The 24,001-nt window shown below is 43.5% G+C and overlaps 1 protein-coding gene across 8 annotated transcripts in view; it reads left to right on the forward strand.

Annotated features, from left to right (window-relative positions):
* The window catches only part of CUX1 (cut like homeobox 1), a 227,015-nt gene that overhangs the window by 97,656 nt on the left and 105,358 nt on the right, over positions 1-24,001 (forward strand). For all 8 annotated transcript variants that reach the window (NM_001290201.2, XM_015295631.4, XM_015295633.4 and 5 more), the window contains exons 5-8: positions 9,502-9,639; positions 12,992-13,115; positions 15,090-15,166; positions 15,957-16,023. In NM_001290201.2, the coding sequence (NP_001277130.1) occupies positions 9,502-9,639; positions 12,992-13,115; positions 15,090-15,166; positions 15,957-16,023 (406 nt within the window). The remainder of the gene's footprint in view (positions 1-9,501; positions 9,640-12,991; positions 13,116-15,089; positions 15,167-15,956; positions 16,024-24,001) is intronic.

Genomic DNA, 24,001 nt, shown 5'->3' on the forward strand with positions numbered 1-24,001 from the left:
TTCTGCCATCTGTGCACGATTGCCTTCCTTCTAATTGTACAGAATAAGCGTGTTATGTTAGGCCCTTGGCTTTCAGGGTCTTAATCTTGCAAACACTGAGAGTGAAACTGGAGCCCGGTTTTCTAAGTGTTTGGAGGAGCAGTGTTCCCTTGCAGTACGTTCTTAATTCACTCTTTCTAAAGCTTTAACAGAAAAAATATTAAGCATGAACAATATTAAAAATTCAGTATTTTCCTTTCAAAAATTGTATTTGATACTTACGGCGTATATTTTTCTCTTCTTACACTAAACTTCACTGTGATTTTCAAGTAAAGGTTAAAGGACAGACCAGAGTGAATGCCAGACAGCAGTATCTGCATAAACTGCTTGAATTTCACTTTATGCTGTCTCTTTATTGCTGTGCAATTACTGCACAATGCCAGACTTTCATTTTCTTGGCTTTCAGTAATACTCCCGTTACGAATGGCTGCTGCGTAGACAAAAAGAAACAACTTCTGCCTTTAAACAGAAAATCCTCTATCTTCCTGTGGCATCAATTAAACTGAATTTGGGTGCCATCAATCACTCCCTGGAACAGCCAACGGTGCACACTTTGCAGCACTGCCCGAAGCTGTCGGAGCAGTACCTGTGTCTGCCTGCTCCTGCTGCGCCCTGAGCCTGGGGAGAGCTCACTGGGGTGCTGCTGTGCTCAGGTCCCACGCTCAGCCCTCAGCCTCCCTGCCACTGTCCCACACCTCCTTACACCCTGCTGGGGTACAGTAAGGAATCAGGTGGAGGTTTGTCAGCATTTGCATGCTCGGAGAGGCAGGGTAGGTTAGCACAGACTTGCTCTCAGTTTGGTGGGACTGTGCAGCTGTTTAGGGCTGAAGTGTAAACGGTGCACATTTCTGCTTGATCTGAATGTCATCAAGAAGGAACTAAACGAAATGTCTCTTGCAGTGTAAAAGGGTGTGTATTTTTATTGGAGACTATTCACAGGTCTGCTGTGATCAGATTTGCCATCAGTTTGGTGCTACATAATGTGCATTTTAGCTCAGAGGAGCCCCTACTAAGGACAGCGTAAAACAAAATAGAGGGTAGAAAGAAGAAACATACAATTTTTTTAATGCGTCCTGTCAAAACAATAAAAAGCAGTAACCATGAGAGATGGCTGGAGTGGAAATTTAGTCTTTCCCTTGCTCCTGGCTGCCATAAATCGTGTGCCCAGCACCGGGCTGCCCTGCAGGAGGGCTGGAGGGAGGGACGCGGTGTTTGCAGGAGTCACAGCCTTGCAGATTTCACACCACACAGCACAGGGCTTTTTTTTTTTTTCCAAGGGGTGATTTAGCTGAGGAAGCACAAACTTCTTTTAAAATAAGTAATCAATTAAAGTAAATGTTAGTGAATTACTTCTACAGGCAGAAGTCTGTTTCTCACCCATGAGGAAAGCTCCATTCCTTTGCCAAGGAGCACAGTTCCTAACTCCATTTGCTTGTGATCATTTACCATTTAGCCACTTGCTTTGCTGTTTGGGCTGTGAGAAGACTGCCATTTAAACACTCACTCAATCAGTGTTCTGTGATTAAAGGTGACATGAGAAAAAAACAGGTTAGATTTCGTCTCAGAAAAGTTATCTCTTGCTTATGTTGGAGGTGATGAATGCGTATGAAGTCGTCGTATTCTTGGACATTATGTGACTTGTTTGGATTGTTTCGTAGAGCATAATGTTAAGCAGAAGGCGTAAAGGTTAATACCAATGCTGATAGGAGAAGGTCTGCACAGACTGTTTGCACCCAGATGACCAGAAGGCTGCACAGTGTGCTGAAGTTAAAAGCCAAGCACAGAGCCTTTGTGCCTGTAGAGGAGAGCTGAGCAAATACAATTCAGGAAATTCATGCTCAAAACATGGCATGCAAAAGTTAATTCTCAGCGTACTTTTCATTCGGCTAATTGTTAATTGTTTCAGAAACTCCGAGAGAGCAGTATCAGGGTGTAGTACGAGTTCGTGGTGTATCACGACTGATCAGCACGGAGCATTTCTGAGGAACGTCTGCTGCCGGTACACATTTTGTGAAAAATCCAAAGCAGTTCCAGGTTTGATAAACAGTGCTAGGTGCCAAAATGATCACCCTTTCTCAAATGAAATATACGTAAATAAATTTGGAGCTAGAAGCGTAAAATGAAAGGGCTGTTGGTATTTTTGCTGCCCCTAACTTTGCAGTGGAAATGAATATTCATAACGAGTGCTTTTGCTCGACGTTAGAGAGAAAACAAATCAGCGTGACAGTGAGTAGTCCTAGGAGGAAAGGAAGCAAAATGAACTTATTCATGGACAGCAGCAGCAGTGCATACACCACCTCGGAGAGAGCAGTAGGGTGTCTTTCTAAACGCACTTGAAAATCTGATAAAATTAAGCAGAAAATTGGACGTAGTTAATACTTGAAAGAGTGAAAATTAGTGAACCCATGTGGCTGCAGGTAGTGATGTAGTGTGTGACTGTATCCCATCTGAAGGCAGACACTTTGATGCTTTGCCAGCATGTTCGGGCCAGGTTAAAAAAAAAAAAAAAGAGAGACTTATATAAACATATTTAAAATGCCCCAGTTCTGGCTGGAAGAGAAGTCTATAGAATAAAAAATGAGGGAACGTAGGCATTGGTGATTTTCCCACAAACTGTTCTGCAGACCTCTGCAGAAAAGAATGCCTGAGGTGGGGGTGAAGAGCTGCGTGGGGAGACTCGGAGAGGCGGTTCTCTGGGGTCAGTGGCTGCTACCCTGGATTTCCAGCACTGAGCAACGTGGAAGCAGCTCGTAATCACTTCAGCCTCCTCCCCTCTGGGGTCGCAGTTCTGCGCTGTGCCTCTCGGGAACGCAGCATAAGATACTATGTGGGATCTGTGCTGGTAGGGCACACTGATGGGGTACGTGGTTATTTTCTGATGAGGCACAAAGTCCTGGCTGCTGCTGGTCTTCATACTCACTCACTTTATCCTTATTGAGACGAGTGTCACAATAACTAAAAATAGCTTTTATACTTGAATATGCGGCTTCCAATTGGGCTTGTCTGATCACGTACTTTTATCATCCATTTTTCCTCGTTGAATTAACAATTGGATAGATTCCTTTGTAAAAGCTGGAATAAATATTCTAAGGAAGAAATATCCCTAAAGCATGCACTTTGAAAAATTTATTGTGTGGTTGTCAAGCCCTATTTCAGTTGGTAGGCTGGAGGCACGGAAGGAAGAGGGGAGGTGCAGATAAGGGGAAGGATGCAGTGAATGGGCACAGGAGAGCCCTGCAGTGATGGGCACCTGTGCCTGGAGGTGCTGCTGCAGCACCCTGTGCAAGCTCCTGCTATAGAGACTGGGCTTAGGACAACCCTAACCCTGGTAGCTGGAGCAGGGCTACATATTCAGAGCAGAAGAGGCAGCATGTGGGTGCATGTGTGATGGGGAATATCAGACTTTCCCTTCCTTGGCTGCAGGAATGTGAAATGGAATCAGAGCAAACCCCTCTGAGTATATACAGAGCTTTTAAACACAGTGGAGGTTTCTCTTTTATAATCTCAGAACAGAAGAAATGAAACTTTCAGCATATGAGTGATTTTCTGTAAATGCCCTTTGCTTTGTATTGAGCTCAGTGTGCAAGCAGTAAATTCCAATGTCTTCAGCCATTATAAGAATATTAATGACAAACTGGAGCATTTTCAGCTGCAGTGGTTTCTCTTATAACTCACTCCTTTTTTAGCTGGCATATTATAGTGCCATAAAATCTTGTATCACCTATTATGCGTACCCACTTTGAATATTAAAAACTTCTCCGTGGATTAATTTTGGTTCCTTCTTTGAAAATAAAGGGAACTGAGACACAATTCATTAAGGAATCAATCATTTACACTGCCTTGTTTGACTCTTTTGGTTACTGGGATAGAGATGCATCTCACTGCCTGGTGCAAGGCCAGAGCGTCCCTCCAGCAGGTTGTCATGCTGGTAGATGAAAAAAGGCTCATAGAATGACAGAATATCTCAAGTTGGGAGGGACTCATGAGGATTGAGCCCAACTCATGGCTCCAAACAACCATCCAAAAATCAGACCATATGTCTGAGTGTTATCCAGACACTTCTTGGACACCAGTAGCTCGAGGCTGCGCCCACTGCCCTGGGGAGCCTGTCCCATGCCCACCACCTGCCCTGGTGCAGTGCCTCTTCCTGATGCCCAACCTGACACTCCCCTGATGCAGCTCCATGCCATTCCCTTGAGTTCTGTTGTTGCTCACCAGAAAGAGGATGTTTTGAAATAACGGCCCACAAATCTAAGAGCCACATAATGGCAAAAGGATCCATGGAACTGTGGCCAAAATGGCCCTATTGCATCTCACACCATTTCAGATGACCCTGTGGGCATCAGAGTGTTGCCACTGCCCCTTCATTGCGATTAAGCGGGAGCAGAGCCTGTTGTACTGTGGCTTTGTCATCCCTATTCGAACGGGCTGCATCAGAGCTGGAAAAATTCCGCCCTGCTGTTTTTGGGGCTTGGCAGAATTTGGTGCTTGCTTTCTCACTGGTGAGGGAAATGGGCACTGGGAATTGCTGGTGGAGCCCTCATGGAATGCTCCGAGGGCAGCAGGGCGAGGAGAACGCCATGAAAAATGGGAAACATAAAAGGAGTAGATAGATCCTGGTGCTGTGGGGTGGGGAAGTAAGAAAATGTGCTTCATTCTTGACAGAAGGAAGAACCTTTTCATGTTCTTTATGAGGTGAGGAGCTGGAGAGATGACGAGCTTTGTTCCAAGAGGAATCACGGCTGTAGCTCCTCTGTCCCTGGGCTGCCGGATTCAGGGGGGAACGGGAGCAAAGTTATCATTTATTCCGCGAGATCTTTGTCTCAGTCTCTCCAGGCTATATCAATTTACCCCTGAAATTTCTGGGGAATAATTAATGAATTAATTAAGTATGCTGTGAGGTGTTTGAATATTCAAAAGCTACAGTGTAATTACTATTTTTTCCAAAGCAGGCTCTCAGGTTATTTTCAGACACAGTCTCCAGAGGAAGCTCGGGACCCGGAGCGGTGCCTGCAGGAAACCCAAAAACTTTGGCACTGTGGTGAAAGCACCGTGGCACCGCCGGGCTTTAAAGACAATCAACAAAAACAGAGTGAAAGTTGCGTTAATAACGCCGTGCTGAGGAGGAGTTGTTGTTTGTCTCCCCTCCCTTATCGCTTTGCGGGGGTGTTGGTGAGCGACCAGAGGAAGCCTGCCTTACACCACGGCTCGGGCAACAAAACCACGCTCTTTGTGAAAGGGATTATTTTTAGACCCAAACCTTCGGAAACGCATTACGGCAGGATGAAATATTAATTGCCCCCGAAGTTTGGCACTGTTTCATAACTTGATTTCTTGGTGAGGAGGGAGCGTTGGAGCCCTTTGTTTTGGAAAGGAGCTCCATCTTAAGATACGGACAGATCTTCCCACGTTGTAAACAAACTAAGCGGGCCCGCAGGCACCGCACTTCCACAAAGGGTGCTTTTTTTTAAAAACAGCGAATTGCGACTTCTCGCTGCGTGCGGCCGCTGCCTCCGCGCAGCGCCTGAGGGAGCGCGGCCGTTCCCGCGCACAGTGCCGCCTCAGGCGCATCCCGTCCCGCTCCGCGCGCTCCATGCCGGGCCTTGCCGCGCGCCCCTCCGCCGCCCGGGGCTGCCGGGAAGGGCTGAGTGAGGGCGGCCCCAACGTCCCGCCGGGCTGCGGGCACCGCGCGCTCCTGTCTCTCTCTCTGTATTTAAGCACCGACAGCGTTTCTTCCCCCCCCCTCGCGTGACAGCTCGTTCGGGCAACTTGCGAGCTTCCACCTTCCGAAACGCCGACCTCCAACACGGCGTTACGTTCCGGAGCTTTTCCCCTCCTCTCCTTAAATAACGAGGGTGGTCCCAGCATACTCCATATCGAGACAGCTTTTCATCAGTTGCTCATCAGCATGCTAATTGCTGTATGACTAATTATGCCCTGAATTCCAGTTGATTTTCTTAATGAGACAGCTGGGTTAATTATGTAATCGTATGATTACATTAGCCCAGAGTGCCCCGGCGCAACGTGAGCGGTGTGATGTCAGTGCTCGGCCCCACAGTGCCCGGGGAGGGCACCGCTGTGTCACCGGGCGCTGCCTTTGTGCTGCTCAGCACCGAGCGAGCATTTGGTTCTTAAGAGCAAAACTCTGCTTAGAAGTGGTGTTGGCCACTGAGAGACCGGGCTTGCTTTCTGTTTGAGGCTGCAGGTGTGCGCGCTGCCTCCATCCAGCTCATAATGTAAAGCAGCGGTTCATCAGGACCTGCCTTTGGGTTGCTTTGAAAGCGGTGCTTTGTTTATGTGCAGAAGCAGCAGCACTGATGGTTTGTTCTCTTGCACTGCTGTTCAAAAATGGTTTATTGCCAGGGCATGCATATGGCATGAGGATGGTCTGGAAGTGGTGCTGCTGCTGCTTTGCACCCCGCTTGTTTGATGGACGATATTACCTTCTATGTCATGTTGCCCTTTTTGTTTGCTCACGTTTTCATTAGCGGGGCAGTGTTCACTCAGCTCCTCTGGGCTGCTCAGCGAGGTCTTTGGGGAAGCGAAAGCAGCAGTGCTGGTGCTAAAACGCAGCATTGCTGTGGTAGTGTGGGGAAACCTCACAGAGTCACAGAATCGGTACGGTTGGAAGGGGCCCTTAAAGGCCGTCAGGTCCAACACCCCTGCCATGAGCGGGGACACCCACAGCTCATCAGGGATCAGGTCTGGGTGTGTGGGGCTCTGTATGCACACACAGTGCAGAGGGCATCTCTGTGGGGGTAGGGTGCAACAGGTGGCTGAGGAGAGCAGAACAGAGCAGGAAAAGGTGGAAATGTGTACAGAACTCAGTATAAAAACAGACGCCACCGTTTACTGCTGGGCAGTAACAGTCGTGCTGAGGGCTCTGAGTTTTACATGGGCTGATTCCTTTTGTCTTTTCTCTCGTTCTCTATTTATCTTGTGCCATGCAGAGATCCTGAACTTCTGCAAGCCAGATAAGAGCCGAACAAGGAGAATAATTTGCAATGAGTTTTCTACATTTAAGTGTTAATTGAGCTGATTTTTCTCTTTTAGCAGTTACAGAAAAGGCATTTGTGTCTTTGTTGCTGCCTATAAGCGAGTGGCATTTGATTTGTCTGAAACATGTGTGCCTGTTGTTTGTGTAATGAATTGAAAGTTTTGGTCCATTGCTTGTTTAAAAATTCAGTGACCTCCTGTTAAATGACATGAAACACACTTTGTAAGCCTGGTTAATATACAAAGGTATGCTTCTTCATGCATGCACGCATTGGGAAAAGCAGAGTATTTTTATTTATTTTTAAATGCACTCCACTCAAATAGGGTTTCTGCTGGTTTCGTATTAATTGGTGTTCATAAATTCTTCAGAAATCGTGGCCTTTTAGGTGTGCTTTTTTTAAAATTAAAGAGCTCGTTAAGGCTTGGCGTGAGAAGTGACTTGTTTGTGTCTCTGCTCAGTGCTTTGGTCATCTTATGGCCGTGCTGTGCTAAAAACTAAGGCTAAGAGGTGCTCCAGCCGTGTCCTGCGCTGTGTGCAGTGGCTGCAGGCCAGCAGTCCTTCAAATGGGCTCTGGTAAAGTTTGAAGTTTAATGCACAGAGACTGTTTTTACATTTTGTTTGTTCTGCCACTGTTTTGCTACTTGAACATTAACCTTTAATAGAGCTAAATTAAATATACATGTCCTGATGAATAATTATGAGATCGTGAGCATTTTCATTTTGTGCATGAAGCTGCTCAGGGACCTCAGATTTGACTAAAGGTTTGTCATGATTCACTTCATAATGCCCGTGTTATTTTTGTCTGATTTAAAAGTAAAAAAAAGCCACGTGTATTTGGAGCAAAATGGTGTCCGGCGTTCTTACAGTGGGATCAGTAAAAAATGAAAAAGAAAGGGGGGTAAAATTGCGCTCACACTTTTGTAAAGTTCTCTTCCTTTCCTTGTAGCATTTCAATGCTGTGCTGTAGAAGTGCCATGAGCCCGGGCCTGGCTCTGCAGCATGGCGCTGACGGAGCGGTTGGTCCCGCAAAGGGTCGCGGACCTCCGTGGGAGAAGGGCATGTTGTGACAGCCTGCGCCTGCGTGGGGCCGCGCTGCCGTGTTGTAGGGACTGTAACTGGTGCTACCGCTGTGACTTAAACTTGGTGTGCAATTCCTTACCTGTTCCCCCCCCCCCCCCCCCCCCCCCCCCCCCCCCACTGCCTCTGCCGCAATAACATTTTAAGTTTGATTTATTATAAATATTTTAATGCAGATAATAATAACGAAAAGTATTTGGCCTAAAAAGCATAAATGAAAAAGCGATGTAGTCATAAACTATGTATGTACAGAGAGCAGATGACAAGCAACCTAGATTTTGTATTATGAACGGGGTAATGCCATGAGCTGTTGAAGAACTGAAGTAACAAAATGCAGCAGACTGCTACTTACAACGTCTCTGAGCTCAACATAACCCAGTACTATTCTTTTATAAACTATGAAACAATGCTGGCATATTGAAAAAACACACAGGCTCATGCTTAATGTGTTAACAGAGGTACAATAGACTTATTATGTGTTTCCAGAGACTGAGGGTGGTCTGAAAAATTAATGACTGTGGTGGTTGAAAATTAAGTGAACTCTCTAACATATACTGTTGTTGATCCGCCGAGTTTGGTGTTTAGCATTCCTCGACAGGAGACTAAATCTTTGCAGCCATTCCACAAGAGATGCTGGCGCCCATAACAGAAATGTATTCAATAATCTTTTATAAGCCCGCTGGACTCCAGCGTTTTCCTATCCTGATGGGGAAGAAATCCCAGAATAAATCACACGTGTGCGTGTCAGGTGTGTCCTCGGGGGGGGAACCGGCATCGGAGAATTAATATTGCCAGAACTTAGAAAAGAATTACTAATGTTTATTCGATTAGAAGTATAACAGAAATGGGGAGCGCCGGTCACAAAATCCAAGATTTATGGTATTAAATTCACACGATTATTATTGACCTGTCGCTCTGACAAAGCGCAGCTTACATCTCTCTAATCGAATGACCTCTTAGTGCTCAGCTGTGCAGGAGGGCAGAGCTTTCGTCAGAAACTCCCTCCTGTGAGGGTGAAGGTATGTAAGGGACGCCAGCTGTCCGTGGATGGTGTTGTCTGGGTTGCTTTTCTTCCTCACAATTCTCATTTTGAAAAGAAAAACACACGGCTTTAGGCTGTCACACACCGTTGCATTGTGACTGTCTGCCCTGTGGGTAAATGCCCCAGTGAGGAAGACACACCCCAGTGTGAAGGGTAGCCTAGATGAAGTTAACTATCCATATTTATTTTAATTATGTAGGTGATGGAGTGAGGAACATACCGGAAAAGTAATTAAAACTTGTCACTGGGTATCAATAGAGAAAAAAGGCTGCTTGTTCTCCGAGCTGCTGGAGTTGCAGCTCAGTGTTACCGGTACCTATGTTTTACTTTACTGTTTCTTTTTCAGATCCAGTTCCAGCTTTGGATTTAGGACAGCAGCTTCAGCTGAAGGTTCAACGTATGCACGATATTGAAACAGAGAACCAGAAACTTAGGGAAACTCTAGAGGAATACAACAAAGAATTTGCCGAGGTGAAAAATCAGGGTAGGTTGCAAATGTATTCATTTATCAGCTTTTAATGCATACTGACATTGGAAGACTGGGATTAAATTCAGTTTTATTTCTTACGGGCTGAGTTGGCAGTAGCCTTGAAATTCAGTAAAGAAAGTATAGTAGTGCATTTTTTTTGCCACTTCTGCATTTGTGTGCGTGTGTGGCTTTGGGTTACACTCCTTGGAGTTCTTCAAAAGTTTCTGTAGCACCACATCAGAGAACGAGGCTGTTACTGCATTGTAGCCTCCTCCAGCCCTGCCTGGAAGTGACTCCACCAGCTGAAGTTACATGTAGGCTGTGCTGCTGCTGACATCAAGCTGAACGGGCGCGTGGGTGCACGTAGAACACATATCTTACACTGCCATGCACAAATAAAAACCCCAGTATTTCATGCATGGCTACAGACTTGTACAAATAGAAATTTTACTCTGTTTTTCTTCATGTGCATCTGAATTATGCTGCTGGAGTACATTCAGCATGCATACTTTACATTTACTGTACGAACTGTGCAAAGAACAGTGTGGAACAGTGTAAACAAGCTAATTATGTTTAATTAAGTTTTCAAGAGACTGGAGTAGATGGACATGCATGAAAATCTCTAGTAGATTTAAAGCCTTTTGTCTTTAGGACTGTTCAAGTTTTCTTGTATCTCAGAAGAACATATTTCCTGCACCAGGAAACAAATTTTGCTTGGTTGTATGCCTGCTTCCCTGTACGTGGGGCTTGTCATTTTCATATTCAGTACTAAGTTCCGGATCGTAGAAGAGGGGTTTTTCTACACATATGGAGACATTGAAGCTTTCTTAGACTATGGAGCCATTGCACCCAAATGGGTAACGCTTGAAAGCAACATTAGCAGCCACGTTGGATTTATTGCATCTCGTTTTCAGCAGAAGGAGCATCTATACACCTACATGAAACTAACGTGGAAGGGATGGCCCTTGGGGAGGACAGGTCCCAGCCTGCACAGATCCAGGCTGCACTACAGACAGTGTTACATGGGAACCATAATGCTGCACGCTGGCAGTCTTGTGCTGGAAATGTACAATGATTGTAACTCACTGTACAGTTTTCATGAGGCTGTGCATCCCATACGTGGAGGCATGACATAGGGATTCATCCCAGAAAGTGGAGTAGATCTCAGATTCCATAGTTGCTTGCAACAGACTGCACAAACTGGTGTTTTTGCTTCCCCTTGTGCGTGCTGACTTCCTTTCTGTGTTGCCACTGTGGTGTTTGCGCTGTGTTTGACGCCAGCACAATAGTTTCACACTCTATTTCAAACAGGCATTAATAAGATATCCAGGGAAAAGCCTGTTGTTAGCTAAGGGTGCTTTGATCAGTTAATCTCTTTGTTTGGAGGGCTGTATACAAGCTGTACAATGCCTTTAAGAACTTCTTCCAAAACTGGTATAAATGGCAGTGGCTAACAAGCTTCAGCTGACCTGAACAGCAAAAAGGCACTTAGTTCTTGGAACAGTGCAGAGGATTAGTCTGTGCCTAGAGGTAAAAACAGATTTTGTCACAAAAGTAATATTTTTTTCCCATATTTGTGCATTTTTGCATTAATTTTTGTACTCCCTTTCCTTCTACGATAAGGTGTTCTGAATGGATGATCTGCAACTCTAATAATTTCCTTGAGATTATTGAAATGGAAGCTGCTTATTTGATTCTGTGCTTATTCAGATACCTGAATATTTTTTGCACGTTTAGATGTGAAAATACTTGCAGCAAAGATACCTTCAGCACAAATAGTACATCCTTTGTATGTATGAATGAGCATCCTTTTGCATGTGTGAAGGAGCACCCTTTGCTTATTCAGGAGAGCAGAATTCATATTTCCCAGATCTCAGAAGCATTTCTCTTTGCTCCTTAAAAAAAAAAGAAAAGAAAAGAAAAGAAAAAAAAAGCATCATGTCCCTTTCATGGCTTATTAATCAGTAATGAGACTCATCTGATTTTTGCATGGCAAGCACAATCCCACCTCTTCATTCAGAAGTAACGGGTGTGCTGGCAGTCACTTCTCCACTCTCCCTCTGCTCTCATGGTCTCTCTGGCCGGCTGCCTTCAGTGCAGTTCCCAGCCTGCAGACCTTATCGCCAGGTATCTGCTCTCTGCTGGGACGGTTCCCCAGTCAAGTCTGAAAGTGCAGGCTTTTAAAGGATTATGCTTGGTTTTGGTTGTATTATTGAGATATTTTTTCCCGAGTACTTAGGCTTTACTTTTCATGGCAGAGTTTGTCTTTCTCCCATATTTCTGCAGAACCAGGAATGTTTTATATCCAAAGGTTATGTTTTTCTTCCAAAGCATCGTTAATGGCAGCTGCTAATAAGCGGATGCCTTTAACCCGCCACATCTCTGTAAGCACACTGAAGTGTGTTGCTAGCTGCAAGACTTCTGGCACTCTGATGCTTTTTCCAAATTCCATTATTGTTACAAAGCATACTCTGGTGAATGTCCTGCTTTTTCTCTCGTGGCCCCTGTAAGGATTCAGTCCTTTCCTGTGGGTGGGATGAGAGGGCTTTCACGTAGGAATGGATGAGGGCGCACATGACACTGTCCATCATCAGCCCCATAGTGACTGTCCAGGTTTCTGCCTCATCTCTCGTCCTTCACCAGGTGCAGCAAATGCAAGGAAGCTCCTTCTTCTGAAAGGAGGGTTTATTCAGTTTCCCTGAAAGACTACGAGTGTGCTCACAGAGCTGTAATAGTTGGTGCTAGTGCATGAAGCCCAGCGAGGATGACAAGGCAGTCTGAGTAACAGGAGTATGAAGGGCTCCGGAGTGTCTGCTGCATCTGATCTGTTGTTAGTACTGCAGTTAAATCTTAACTGCCATGTTTGTCATCAGTTATGAAGCAGAACAAAGCTGTACCTGAGATAGGCGTTCAATTAGTGTTAGATTGCATCTGTGCATGAACCATAGTAAAACTGCCTCTTTTTACACGAGCACAGTTAGGTGAATTAACTGTCCTATGTATAAATGCATACTTAAACCCACACTGGGACTTTATTAATCTGTACTCAGCAGCGAGCTAATTCGAGACTAGTCAATAAGGTGATATTATATTTTAGAATTGATTTTTTTTTTTTAAGTCATGTTAGAGAAACCTTCTCTCTGCTTTCCAGCAAACTGCATTGATCCTTCTCAACATAAACACTTAAAGTTCAATTTAACATTTAGGGAGTAAAAGGTCTCTGAAGGGACTCATAGCCATTGATTTTGTGTCAGAGTTGAAGAGCTAAAGTTTAAAACACACTGAGCCTACAGGGTAAAGAAAGCCTTGTGTTGTGGAGCCACGTGGAGCCATGTAAACTCATTCTTTCCCTATTGTTTTTCTGTAGAGGTTACAATAAAAGCACTTAAAGAGAAAATCCGAGAATATGAACAGACCCTGAAGAACCAAGCTGAGAACATAGCTCTGGAGAAAGAACAAAAACTACAAAATGATTTTGCGGAGAAGGAGAGGTGAGTGTGCATGTGTGTCCTCTGTAGGTACTGTAGGAAAAGAGAGATGTGGTTTTCTGTGTACTCCTCCCATCCAGGATCCTTTCTTTGGTGTGCTGAGACAGGTCATTTATTGAGGGATTCTGGTGATTTATGTGTTTGACACCGAATCATTTGATACTCAACTTTGCACAGAAAAACAATCGTGAAAGTGTAGGAGTAAAACAAGGACAGATTGTTGCTTGGCAGTAGCGTTGTGTAGAGGGGTGTCATGTTCGGAAGAGTGCAAACCTGCTTTTATTCTTCACTGGCTGCATTGTCCTTTGTGACACTAATCTTTCTCCATTAGCTCGCAGTGTAATTCACTCTGCTGTGCCCACTTGCTGTGTCAGAATGTCGTTGTGCAATTGGTGCAACCCTGAGATATTTCAGATGGTGCACTGTGCTCAAGAGGAGCTTCACTCCTGCTTGTACGATCATGTCTAAGAAGGGGACTGCGTTCCTGAACTAGTACTTCAAAACAGCTTGCATATTCTGGTGTTAAAATTAATGAGTATTTTAGTTTTAACATTATTGTTGGTTTTTTTTAGTTTATTTTAAGCATCTTCGATGAATTTCTGATCTTTTGCAAATAGTAAGGAGTGTTTGAAGCTTAGAGGTCAGTGGGCAGACAAATCTGGATGAGACCAAGGGTCATAAGAGGGAGTTCTTTCAAGCTCAGTTCCCTACCTTGAGATTTTATTTCTCCCATGGAACAGTAACATTGAGGCTAACATGTTCAGCTTAGCATAGAAGCCCGTCAGTTTATGTGAGCTTTTTAGATGGTACATGGATTGCTTAAATTCAGAGCTGTGTGGGTAGGATCTACCTATGAACACAAGGCTTTTTCTGGTCATCAGTATGTGTGGTTACTCTCTCATAAGTAACGTGTAAGCAGTGACTTTAACAAGTGCAATTTAGAAGTGCGTAAATATAAAACAAAATCTGAAGTCTTAGAAAGCGAATAACAAAAAAAGAATGTACAGGGGAGATTTTTTGTTCTCCACATGTGTCATTTGGGATGAAGGGAGCTGTCACATGTTTCTCACTGCAAATAGTTACCATCCTGGTCAGTTGTGTTGGAGAATAAAGGTATGTACCCTAGAGAGTGCAAGTCACATGCTGGTATTTTTATAAGGCATTTCACAATTCCAGAGTCTGCAGAATATCTTAAAAGCAGTGTCACAAAAATAACGTCTTCTGGGAGATGCTGGACAAACTCCCTTCTGAAGATGAGTTTTGTAACTCCTTTCATTTAGCCGTTAGCAAAGGGTGTAGTGGCTGTGTGGAAAGATGATGCTAACGTGTGTATTGCTGACACACACCAGAAGATACTGCCTGTGGTCATAAGAAATGTGAGCATATTAAAGGTCTGATTATGTTATAGAGAAAATATCAATGTGAAATTTGTTTTGAAATATGGGGATTTTTTTTTTGAAGTAGCTAAATAATATTACTGAAATTGGCATCCATTATAGCTGTGATGAAACAGCTGCCTCATCTACCCAGTATATCACTTATGGCAAGAAATTTCTTCATTATGACAGTAAAATGGAAATGTATCATTCTCCTTGTACTAACTTTGTACAACAGAGGGTGCTTGGTGACAATTTTCTTAATGTGTGTGACATTTCCAAAACAAATTATGCTCAAGAAAACCTTCCTCTGAAGTTGTCATTTATATAGCAGTCAACTCTTGTATAATGTTCACAGCTTATGTTATGAGGTGGCTACACTGCTAAAATTTTAATAAGTGGGACTGCAAAGTATGAACACTATTGCAATGTGACATGATTTATGGGTCCCACTGAAGCACCTTGTAGTCTGTGTGGTGTTGTCAGTTGTCTGATTACGGTGGAGACAGTTAATCACTTTATCTTCCAAATTTGCAAAATACAAGTAAGTTGTTTAACATGATTGCGTGCTCTGTTCTCACCTCTTCTTTTCCGTTTACAGAAAATTGCAGGAGACACAGATGTCAACAGCCTCGAAGCTGGAGGAAGCCGAACACAAAGTTCAAGCTTTGCAAACAGGTTTGGCATCGCTATTCTGACCTATACCAATGCTCAGGCTGGAGGTGAGAGGACAGAGATCCTCCACTAAGTCAGAACTGTGTGTGAACCAGCAGAGCTCGAACGTGCTTCGTGAATCAGAGCTTCTTTGGGGCTTCACACCTTAAATGAACACTTGAGTTGCAGCCAGTCTGTTGATAAATACAGTGGGCACAGCCAAGCACAAAGCCCATACAGCTTTAGAGCATCACAGCAATGAAAACAGGCCATGGAACTTTTCATCCACGTTGTGTTTTGCTCTGGTTTCACACATTTCTGATCTATGATAAATATTTATAGTGGGCCGGGTTCAGTATGAGCCCAGTATCTCCTAGCGTGTCCTGCCTGTTCTATGACTTGCCATTAATATTTCTGTCCATCACTGCACTCTTACACATTCCAGGTCAGGATGTGTTTGTTTTTGTTTCCTTCGAGAACACAAGAAATTGTATTGCCTGAATTATTGCAGTAAATATTTCAAATGAATGAGCAGTTTAGCTGGCTTAATAAGAAATGAATAACGTCTGGCTTTGTTAGGCAGAGTAGAATCTGGAAATTTTTGTAATGTAGAGGTAATACCAGAAGAAAACGAAGAATGAAAAGATAAATTTCCACTAAGTCGTAATGGTTTGCCTAGGTAAGAAGACAGAGCAAGGAATTTTTCATTGGGAGATACAGAGCTTTATTTATGGCTGAATTTAAAAAATGGAACAGTCTTCTTGCTTTTCACTGTTGTTACAGCGGTGTAATGCTTCATGTTTTTGCCTTTTAGCCTTGGAAAAAACCAGAACAGAACTATTTGATCTGAAAACAAAATACGATGAAGAAACTACTGCAAAGTAAGAATTCACTGCTTTCCTCCTATTTCTACCTTCAGGGTATCGTTGCTTTTTTTATTTCATATCTGCCTATTGGAAATGGACAAGATGGGAGAGGTTTAGGAGTCCACATTTTTTTTGAAAACGCTGTCATAATTTGGTCTCCTGTAGGGAGTTTATTAATTCTCATGTTTTTCTACCCAACAATACACTTTTCCTGGGCCACATGCTGCTGCGTTCCTGATTTAATTCTCAGGTGCTGCATCTGCTATGCATCTTTTATTCCACGCCTCATGTTTTATTTAGAAATTGGGCACTTTCAGAATTAAGGTATTTTCTGTGATTTTGCAGTCTTGCTGAGAAGAATGGGTTTCCTAAGGGATATCCACTGCATTGATAGGCACCCTCATTCTTTCTGGTGTTGGTGTAACAGTCGTTGTTCTCTCAGATCCACCCCAAACTGTACAGAGTGACATTTGTGGCCAATTGTTGCTTTTTTTCAAGCAGAACATAGAGGTAGTCTCAAATATATATATATATCCTTGTCTTCGGAATGGCTGCTGTACTCAATTATCCCTTGGTTTTATTAACAATCAGTTCCAGAAACAAATGACGCAAAACAGATTTCTGCTGTTTTTTCTTTTCTGCTGTTTTTTTCTTTTCACCCTTTGTATTTATGGAAGTGTTGTGATGAGAAGGAAATCTCGTGAGCAGCAGCAATCCCAGTATTAAGCCCAAACAGTGCTTCCTTCTTCTGGAAATGAGATGGGAAAGCAAGGGGTGCCCTCTGTAAGAGCAAGGTGTGGAAGGTGCAGCCACATCCTTGTGCCAACTGCATGAGTCACACCCAGGGCATCACTGCCTCCTCCTTTTGCAGGTAGGAGGGTGATGGGTGAATAGACAGAAAAACCCTTCCTCCCAGCTGTGCCACCTGTTGTGGTACAGAAGAGAATGGAAGTAGAAGGCTGTTGGCAGTCTCCGTGCTGCGGGGAGAGAGACTTCAGCGCAGGCTTGGTAGGAGGAGTGCCATGGCTTTGTTTTGGTTTATAAGGAAGTGGCTTTCTGGTATGACACATGGCAGAATCAGGTTTTTCAAGGCCACTTAAACTCACAGCAAGTTTTAATTTCTTAGTGTGTGGTTCTGTGAGCACAGAGGATCCAGTTCCTTGCTGAAGAACATGGGGAGCTTGGAGCTTACAAAATTCTGTCCATAGCGGTTAAGAGTCAGTGTCTGGGGTTGAAATACCTTTTATGTCATTAACAGAAATCTTCAAAGTAAATGTTGGTTATACCCCATAACTCCAGTCCCCTTTGAGGTCTGCATAAGGTGATTGAATGTATTTTTTTCCCTCGTTGATTTCATCCTTCTCTAAGAGATGTGTACTAATGATGTTTCTGATGGAGCCTTAAATTACTGCAAATTGCCTTTATTTCCCTTTCTGCTCAGAACTGATGCTTGGCAGCTCTGTTGCTGGGGTTTTGTCTTGCAGTCATTGCTGCAGGAACAGGGCTCAGGGCTCTGTGGTTGTAGGCTCTGAACCTTTTACCCCCTCACTCTTTTCAGTGTTCTTACTTGCAGTGTTTGCTTTGGATTTTAATACTGCTTCCTCTAGTAGCATGGTTTATTTTACACTGTGCAAAAGATGTACTCTAAACAGTTTGCTTGCACTTCTAATGTATTTCATTTTCTCAGGGAGATTCACACAGATGTTTTCTTACGATCTTGAATACAATTCTTACCTAACAGACAGAGAATTACATCAAATTAGTAGGATCTGCAGTAGCAAGAAGTTTTGATTGTGATCTGTAGCAGAATGCTGATGAAGACTGGGTCTGTAACGTAGAGATCACAGAGCTGAATCCTGAAGCAGGCATTAGGCACGTACTTTATCTCCTAAACTAATACACTGTGTAAACAAACTTGTAGACTGTAATAACAGCAGAAATATTTTATCATTGTTTTGGATATTTATGGCAGGAATAGTTCTTGCATAACAGCACTCATCCGTGGTGTTTGTAGCCCAAATTCTGCAGTATGGAAATGGAGGAAGCCATGAAAAGGGAGCTGAACGTAGACAGTGAGATTGAGTCATCTATTTTAATTGTAAAAGCTGGGAGAAAAGTTGAAAAAACACCAATAAAAATGGTGAAAGACAGTTTGATTCTTCTCTGAAAAGAAACCCTCTTTTGATCTGAGTCTGAAAAGCTACTTGTATTGCCAATTTTAATTTTGTGTTTTAAAAACATGTGATTTTTATCTTAGGCCAGAATTGTTAGTTTTACAGACACTTATTTGATGCAGATGAATTGGAATGCCTTCAGGAAAAAAAAGATAATTGTCAATTTTTGGAAGCTAAAAGTACTTTGAAGATTGTCAGTTTGGGAGTAAATCTGTCTTTTAACTCTTTGTAACTGTGAAAAGCTTTCAAAAGAAAAAAAAAGAGAAGTCTTCAGTATCGGCATGGAGGAGTCTGGATCTTATCCTAGTGACTGGTGGTTGTGATCTTGAAGTTGGAAGTCACTATGGCAGCTTGTTTGTTTATCTTCTGCTGGTGGTTTCAGAACGTCCCGTGCAGAGGGAGGTATGGAAGTAACTGAGCTCGGTGCTAGCAGGGCATCTTCAACTGGGATTGGATCCTGGGCTTCAAATCTTCAGTGAAATCAGCTCCTTTCATTGGAATTCACAGAAGTCAGCCTTCCCTTTGGCAGAGGCCGGGCACTGCGATGCACAGATAGCCCATGTGCAGGGTGCTGAAGGTGTTAATGGCAGAAAGGAGTTTATTATGTGCAGTCATTGCAGTCTGTCAGCTGGAATATCAGACGCTGAATTTGACAAGATGGCAGCAGAAAAGTTTTCCATGTGTAGGCTTGAAGTAAAATGTAATTAGCCTTTATGTGCAGAACAAGGATCCATTGATGAATACAGCTGGTCTTTGTTTTCTTCTGTCATTGAGTGTGGGAGGTAAAAGTGTTCTTCTTCATGTTTATTAATACAAGATTCCTTAGACAAATGGCAAGCACAGTTTAATATTTGTTGGAACACAGAGGGGCTTGCCAAAACAGTTGTTGTGTAAGAGGATTTCAAGGTTTTCAGATTATAATCATCTCTGGGTTAAATAAATGAATGATTACTCTGCCTTTTTGTAATTAAAGAGGCACATCCTCTCTCGAGGCCTGATACTGATTTTGTTTGCTGTCCCACACATTTCTATCAGCAAACCTGGTTTTAACAAACGCTAATGAGTTTGATCTGGAGATTCTACCAGAGCTGGAACTGCAAAGCAAACTCAGGCTCAAGTTTCAGGAAAATCAACTAATTTTTCCCCTAATACAGCAGACGTGATTTTCTTTACCCTCCGTAGAAAACAAAAAAGTCCTCGTGTGCATTTCCTTGGCTTTCCGAGGACAAACTGTGCTCCCTGCTGACGAGCTCTTTCACTTCTGTTTCCCTGCAGAGTCCTACCAAGTGTGTAGGTTCCCAGCTGAGCTGCTGACGCTCCAAGCCGGAATGGTCCAATTCCAGTTCTAAATAAATTCCAGAGCCACCTCTTTGCTCCTGCCCCTGCTCTCCCCAGTGTAAATGAATTCTAATTGGAAAAGGATCTTCAGTTGTAGCACATGCAGTAGGCTTGTTACATTACTGTTAACATGTGGGTTGAGGCTCCCTGCCTTTGAAGAAAGAAAATATCAAATTTCACAGAAATGCAACGTTTTCACCAGTAAATGTTAAATAGTCTGGTGAGGTTTTTAGGTACTGCACCCGATCCTGCAATAAAAAGCCATAGAAAACAGCACAGAGCAGAAAATGTTGAGGTTGAGGTTGTCGGTGGAGGCGGCTTTGCCACTGCTTTCAGTCCTGTGTGATTTTTGGGAGATTCCAACCTTCTGATCTTTTGAAAGTGGTGTGTGCACAGAAAATGAAATGGAGGAAAAGCATTGTCATATTTACTAGAGGATTTATCCTAAAGTGATTACTTTTAATAACCTACAGAAAAGCATGTTGTTTTCCAATATATGAAGCAGGAAGCTGTTTTCCATTTATAGATCAGGCTGATTAATATTTTTTTTTGCAGCGTAGTAAAGGATGACACAGAGGGGGATATTTGTGCAGCGTCATTAAGATTGAACACTGGTGCAGTATTGCAGATTGCCTCCACCACACAGATCCAGCTGACTGGTTTTAATCCTGGACTACACTTTAATGAAAACGAAATCAGGAAATGACGAGAGTGCAGCTGATGAAAATGTGGTCTGTGAGCTGGCAGTCCCTGCTTTACATACAGGAGAGATGGTTGATGTTTTGAGGCCTGACTGTGAACACAGCCCGCAACATTTCAGTATTTATATTCAGTATGACTTTTCTTGCAGTGGTCACACACCTCATCCACTGAGGTTGGGGCAGTGGGGTGGGAATTTATCTTCTGGAGGCCATCTCTGCCCTAAGGAGTTTACAGTGCAGTGTCATGACAACCCCAAATAAGTTAATGAAACAAATGGGTGGAAGCTAAATAGCAGGAGGACGAAGTAGTGCCTGTTTTCATCCATGTATCCTGCTTGAAAATAAATCCTCAAGTAATCTGCACAAAGTCAGAGCTGGGTGACAGATGGGGATCGCCGAGCAGGGCGGCAGGTGATGCTGCAATGCGGGCAGGAGGGCTGCAGTGAGACAGACATCTCCTCCTGTTACCTGCATGTGAGTGCAGGGTGCATGAGTCACCGGTGCTGGGACAGGAAGAGGGTTTTTGGGTGGTATGCCAAAATGCAGTGACAGAAGGACACAGTTGTGTTTGATGGCTGTTAGGGGTGAAGGGCACTCCTGCTCGCTGTTCAGCAGACCTCTTCTTTGGGTATCAGTGTAGAATTAAGTTCTCAATAGGTGGCTCTGTGCATAAGGGAGTGTTGGGTTGGGCTGTGAGACAGGAGCAGCAGTTTTAATCATGAGAATTGTTTCTGCCTAAAGTTACATGGCGGAATTGGAGTTCAAGTATTCATGTGAAATCTTCTGTTACATTGGGGCAAGTCTCTGCTAACTCTGACTTCAGGGGAATAATTCCCCATATATCCCGAGAATTGAATTTGGCCTATGAATTATTTACTTTAATTTTTTTACACCTTTCTTGTTTAAGTACGAGATCGTACCAATATATCACATTCCAAATGTTTGTAGTCTTCCATTTTGATGGTGCTCAGGGTCAAACTGAATAAAAAATAAAGTTGTGCTCCCTCCAGCATTACATAATTACCGTGATGGATGTCCTCAAACGCTGCTTCCCCCCATTGAGCGTGAAATACTGTAGTTAGGCTGGTTGTGTTGTACATGACATGAAATACCTTCTCTTTGCTGTGCCTTTAAGGTCTTAAAGTTTCCTATTTCCTGTTCTTTTGATGAGTCATTAACTTCTAATGCTCGTCTCTGGAATTATTGCTGTACTTAAAGTGATTTCCCTAAAAACAGGAGATGGAGAGCTTCATAGGCCCCGTGTCTTACAGCCTTTTCTCTTTAAATTCTCTGTAGTCATACTGCTGTCAGTGAAGCCCAGGAGTAGTGATAGCGGGGAGATAAAAAGACAGAGAAGAAGTTAAAGAGAACTAATTTAAAAATAAAGGAAGAAAAATTGAACGTCTTGGATCTTACAGAAAGCTCTGCGTGCATTTTACAAGTGGGGATTTTTATTAAAGGTTTTAATTGTACCGTATGCACAATCACCACACAGCGTTAATATGAAGTGGAGTTTAAGCAGAAGACTTTTGAGATCTGCACAGTTCCACAGAATCATGGAGTCACAGAATCACCAGGGTTGTTTCTTGCTGTGAAGCTCTGTGTGAAGCAGGACTGGAAAGCTCTGCAAACCAGCTTTTTTTTTTATTTGTTTTTGGTTTTTTTGGGGGGTGTTGGTCAGATTTTGGGTTCAGCCTACAGTCAAACCATGAAGTCTCAACACTGTTTGCTATGAGGACTGAATTACAGCATTGCCATCAAACAATTACAGACTTTTGTGATAGGCTTGCTTTGCAACCTTGCTCTTAGCCTCTACTTTTGGGTAGAGAAACTGAGGCAAGAGGAACAAGCATGATGCTCAGGGCGAGCAAGTCTGCTCTTGGCTGGCATCAAGAAATACGCAGACATCAGGAACATAAACCACAAGCTGGCAAAAGAGGATTTTCTTCTTGTTACTAAGTTTGTATTTTTGAGAGCTTCATGGAAATGGAGCATTTAGTTTGTAGGGGGTAGTGCTGTAGCTGGACCGTGTTGTCTCTTGCTAGGCTTGTAATCAGTTAATGTAACTTTCTGACAGTGCAGAAGTGCCCTAGGTCCACACAGGGCTTTTATTTGTTTGTTTTTTAACCTCCAGTGAGACTGTTCAGTTCCCTTTTCTAGTGTAACCTAAAAGCTGGTGTTATTTAACAGCCCAAAGTAGAAAAAAATAGCCTTAGGGTATTCCAGCATATTCTAGTCATCACCCAGTTATGTTATCTATAACCTTGGGTTGACACGAGATCCTTAGCTGGAAATCTTTAAATAAATATGGAGCATTGCTGCAGAGGGTCTCACAGCACTGTGCTTGTGTGCTGAGTGCTCAGCTGTGTCCTGGGCCTGCAATCCAGTGGATAAAGTTGGAGCTTCCTCGGTTCGTGGGTCTCCACGGGGCAGGCAGGCAGGGGCATTGTCAGCCCTGTCCTTTCTATCCTCACTTGCCTTTGCTGGGGCCAAATCTCAGGATTTTGCATTGTTCTGCTGAGCAGAAGAGACCCCGAGCATCTTCTGCCAGCAGGACCTGCATTCCCTGCAAGCCTGACAAAAGCAGCAGTCTCGCTGAGCCAGACAGTTCCACGTAGGCCTTCCTCACTGCCATTTACTTCTCCCTCTTCTCCCCATGCTCAGTAGATGGATTCCAGCTGCATTTCCCACTCCCACGCAACAATAAAGCGGGCGAGAAAATGAGTCATGTAGTGTATGTTGTGCTGCCTCATTGAATGGAAAAAGATGGAGAGGAAACCTCACAAGGGTCCAACCACCACAACACAGTGTCCTGGAAAACAGCTTCCCTTTGGGAAGCCATGTGTGCCCTGGGAGCTGCTGATCTGCTCCCCTATGTCCTGCCTTGTTCCGCATGAGCAGCTTTCATGGCTCTCCTTTGTCTTCATTTTCTTTTTCTGTTTGAATTCCAAGAACAGGAACATGTTCATAGTTGCTGTCAGTGACTGTGTCTGGCACAACCTTCATTAAAGTATCCATATGCTGTTTCCTCATTAGACAGGTTTTTCAGCATCTCATTAAATGTGCACATAAATGTGCCTTATCCCTTCCCCACCTTAAAAAGTTACTGTGACACTGCAGCTGTAAGCCACCTTACTACACAAACAAGGGCATTATCCTATCCACAGTTGCTTTTAAAGTGTATTCTCAATCAGTTTTCACTGTATTATCCATTGGTACTGTTGATTTTTTTGCTCAAGAAACATTTAGGTGTTACACTAAGGAACATGTTTTAGTGGGGAAATGGTGGTGGTTGGACTGAGTGATCTCAGACAACTTTTCCAACCTTTGTGATTTGGTGATTCTGTGCTGGTTCAGATGTTCACACAGCTCAGGGTGAATCCTGCAGCTGCCGTCTCTGCCACCATTGCTGGAGCTTTAAAATTTCTGGCAAGGATTTCTTCTGCCCAGCTGACGTAAATCTTGTATTTCCATTTTAACCCTTATCCTCAGTGCCTGTGGCTGAAGCACAGCCTGGGGTGAAGCATCTGTGTTGGACATCAGAGATGCTTGTCCTGTCTGGTTCAGCCTCATCCTGGAGATATCCCTTAATGAGACCTAAGGAATACTGTCTCACTTACGTGTCCTCTGATCTCAGTTAAAAGACAAGAACACCACGCGAGATTGCAGTTTTGTATGCCCCAGAAAATATCTGGTATGATGAAAATGGGTCTCATTATCTGAAGGTTTTTAAAGTATGTTTTAATGAATGTGATTTTTAAAATTCTGTCTCTGAGTAAG

This window comes from Gallus gallus, chromosome 19 (assembly GCF_016699485.2).
Source record: "Gallus gallus isolate bGalGal1 chromosome 19, bGalGal1.mat.broiler.GRCg7b, whole genome shotgun sequence".
NCBI classification, from domain to species: Eukaryota; Metazoa; Chordata; class Aves; order Galliformes; family Phasianidae; genus Gallus; species Gallus gallus.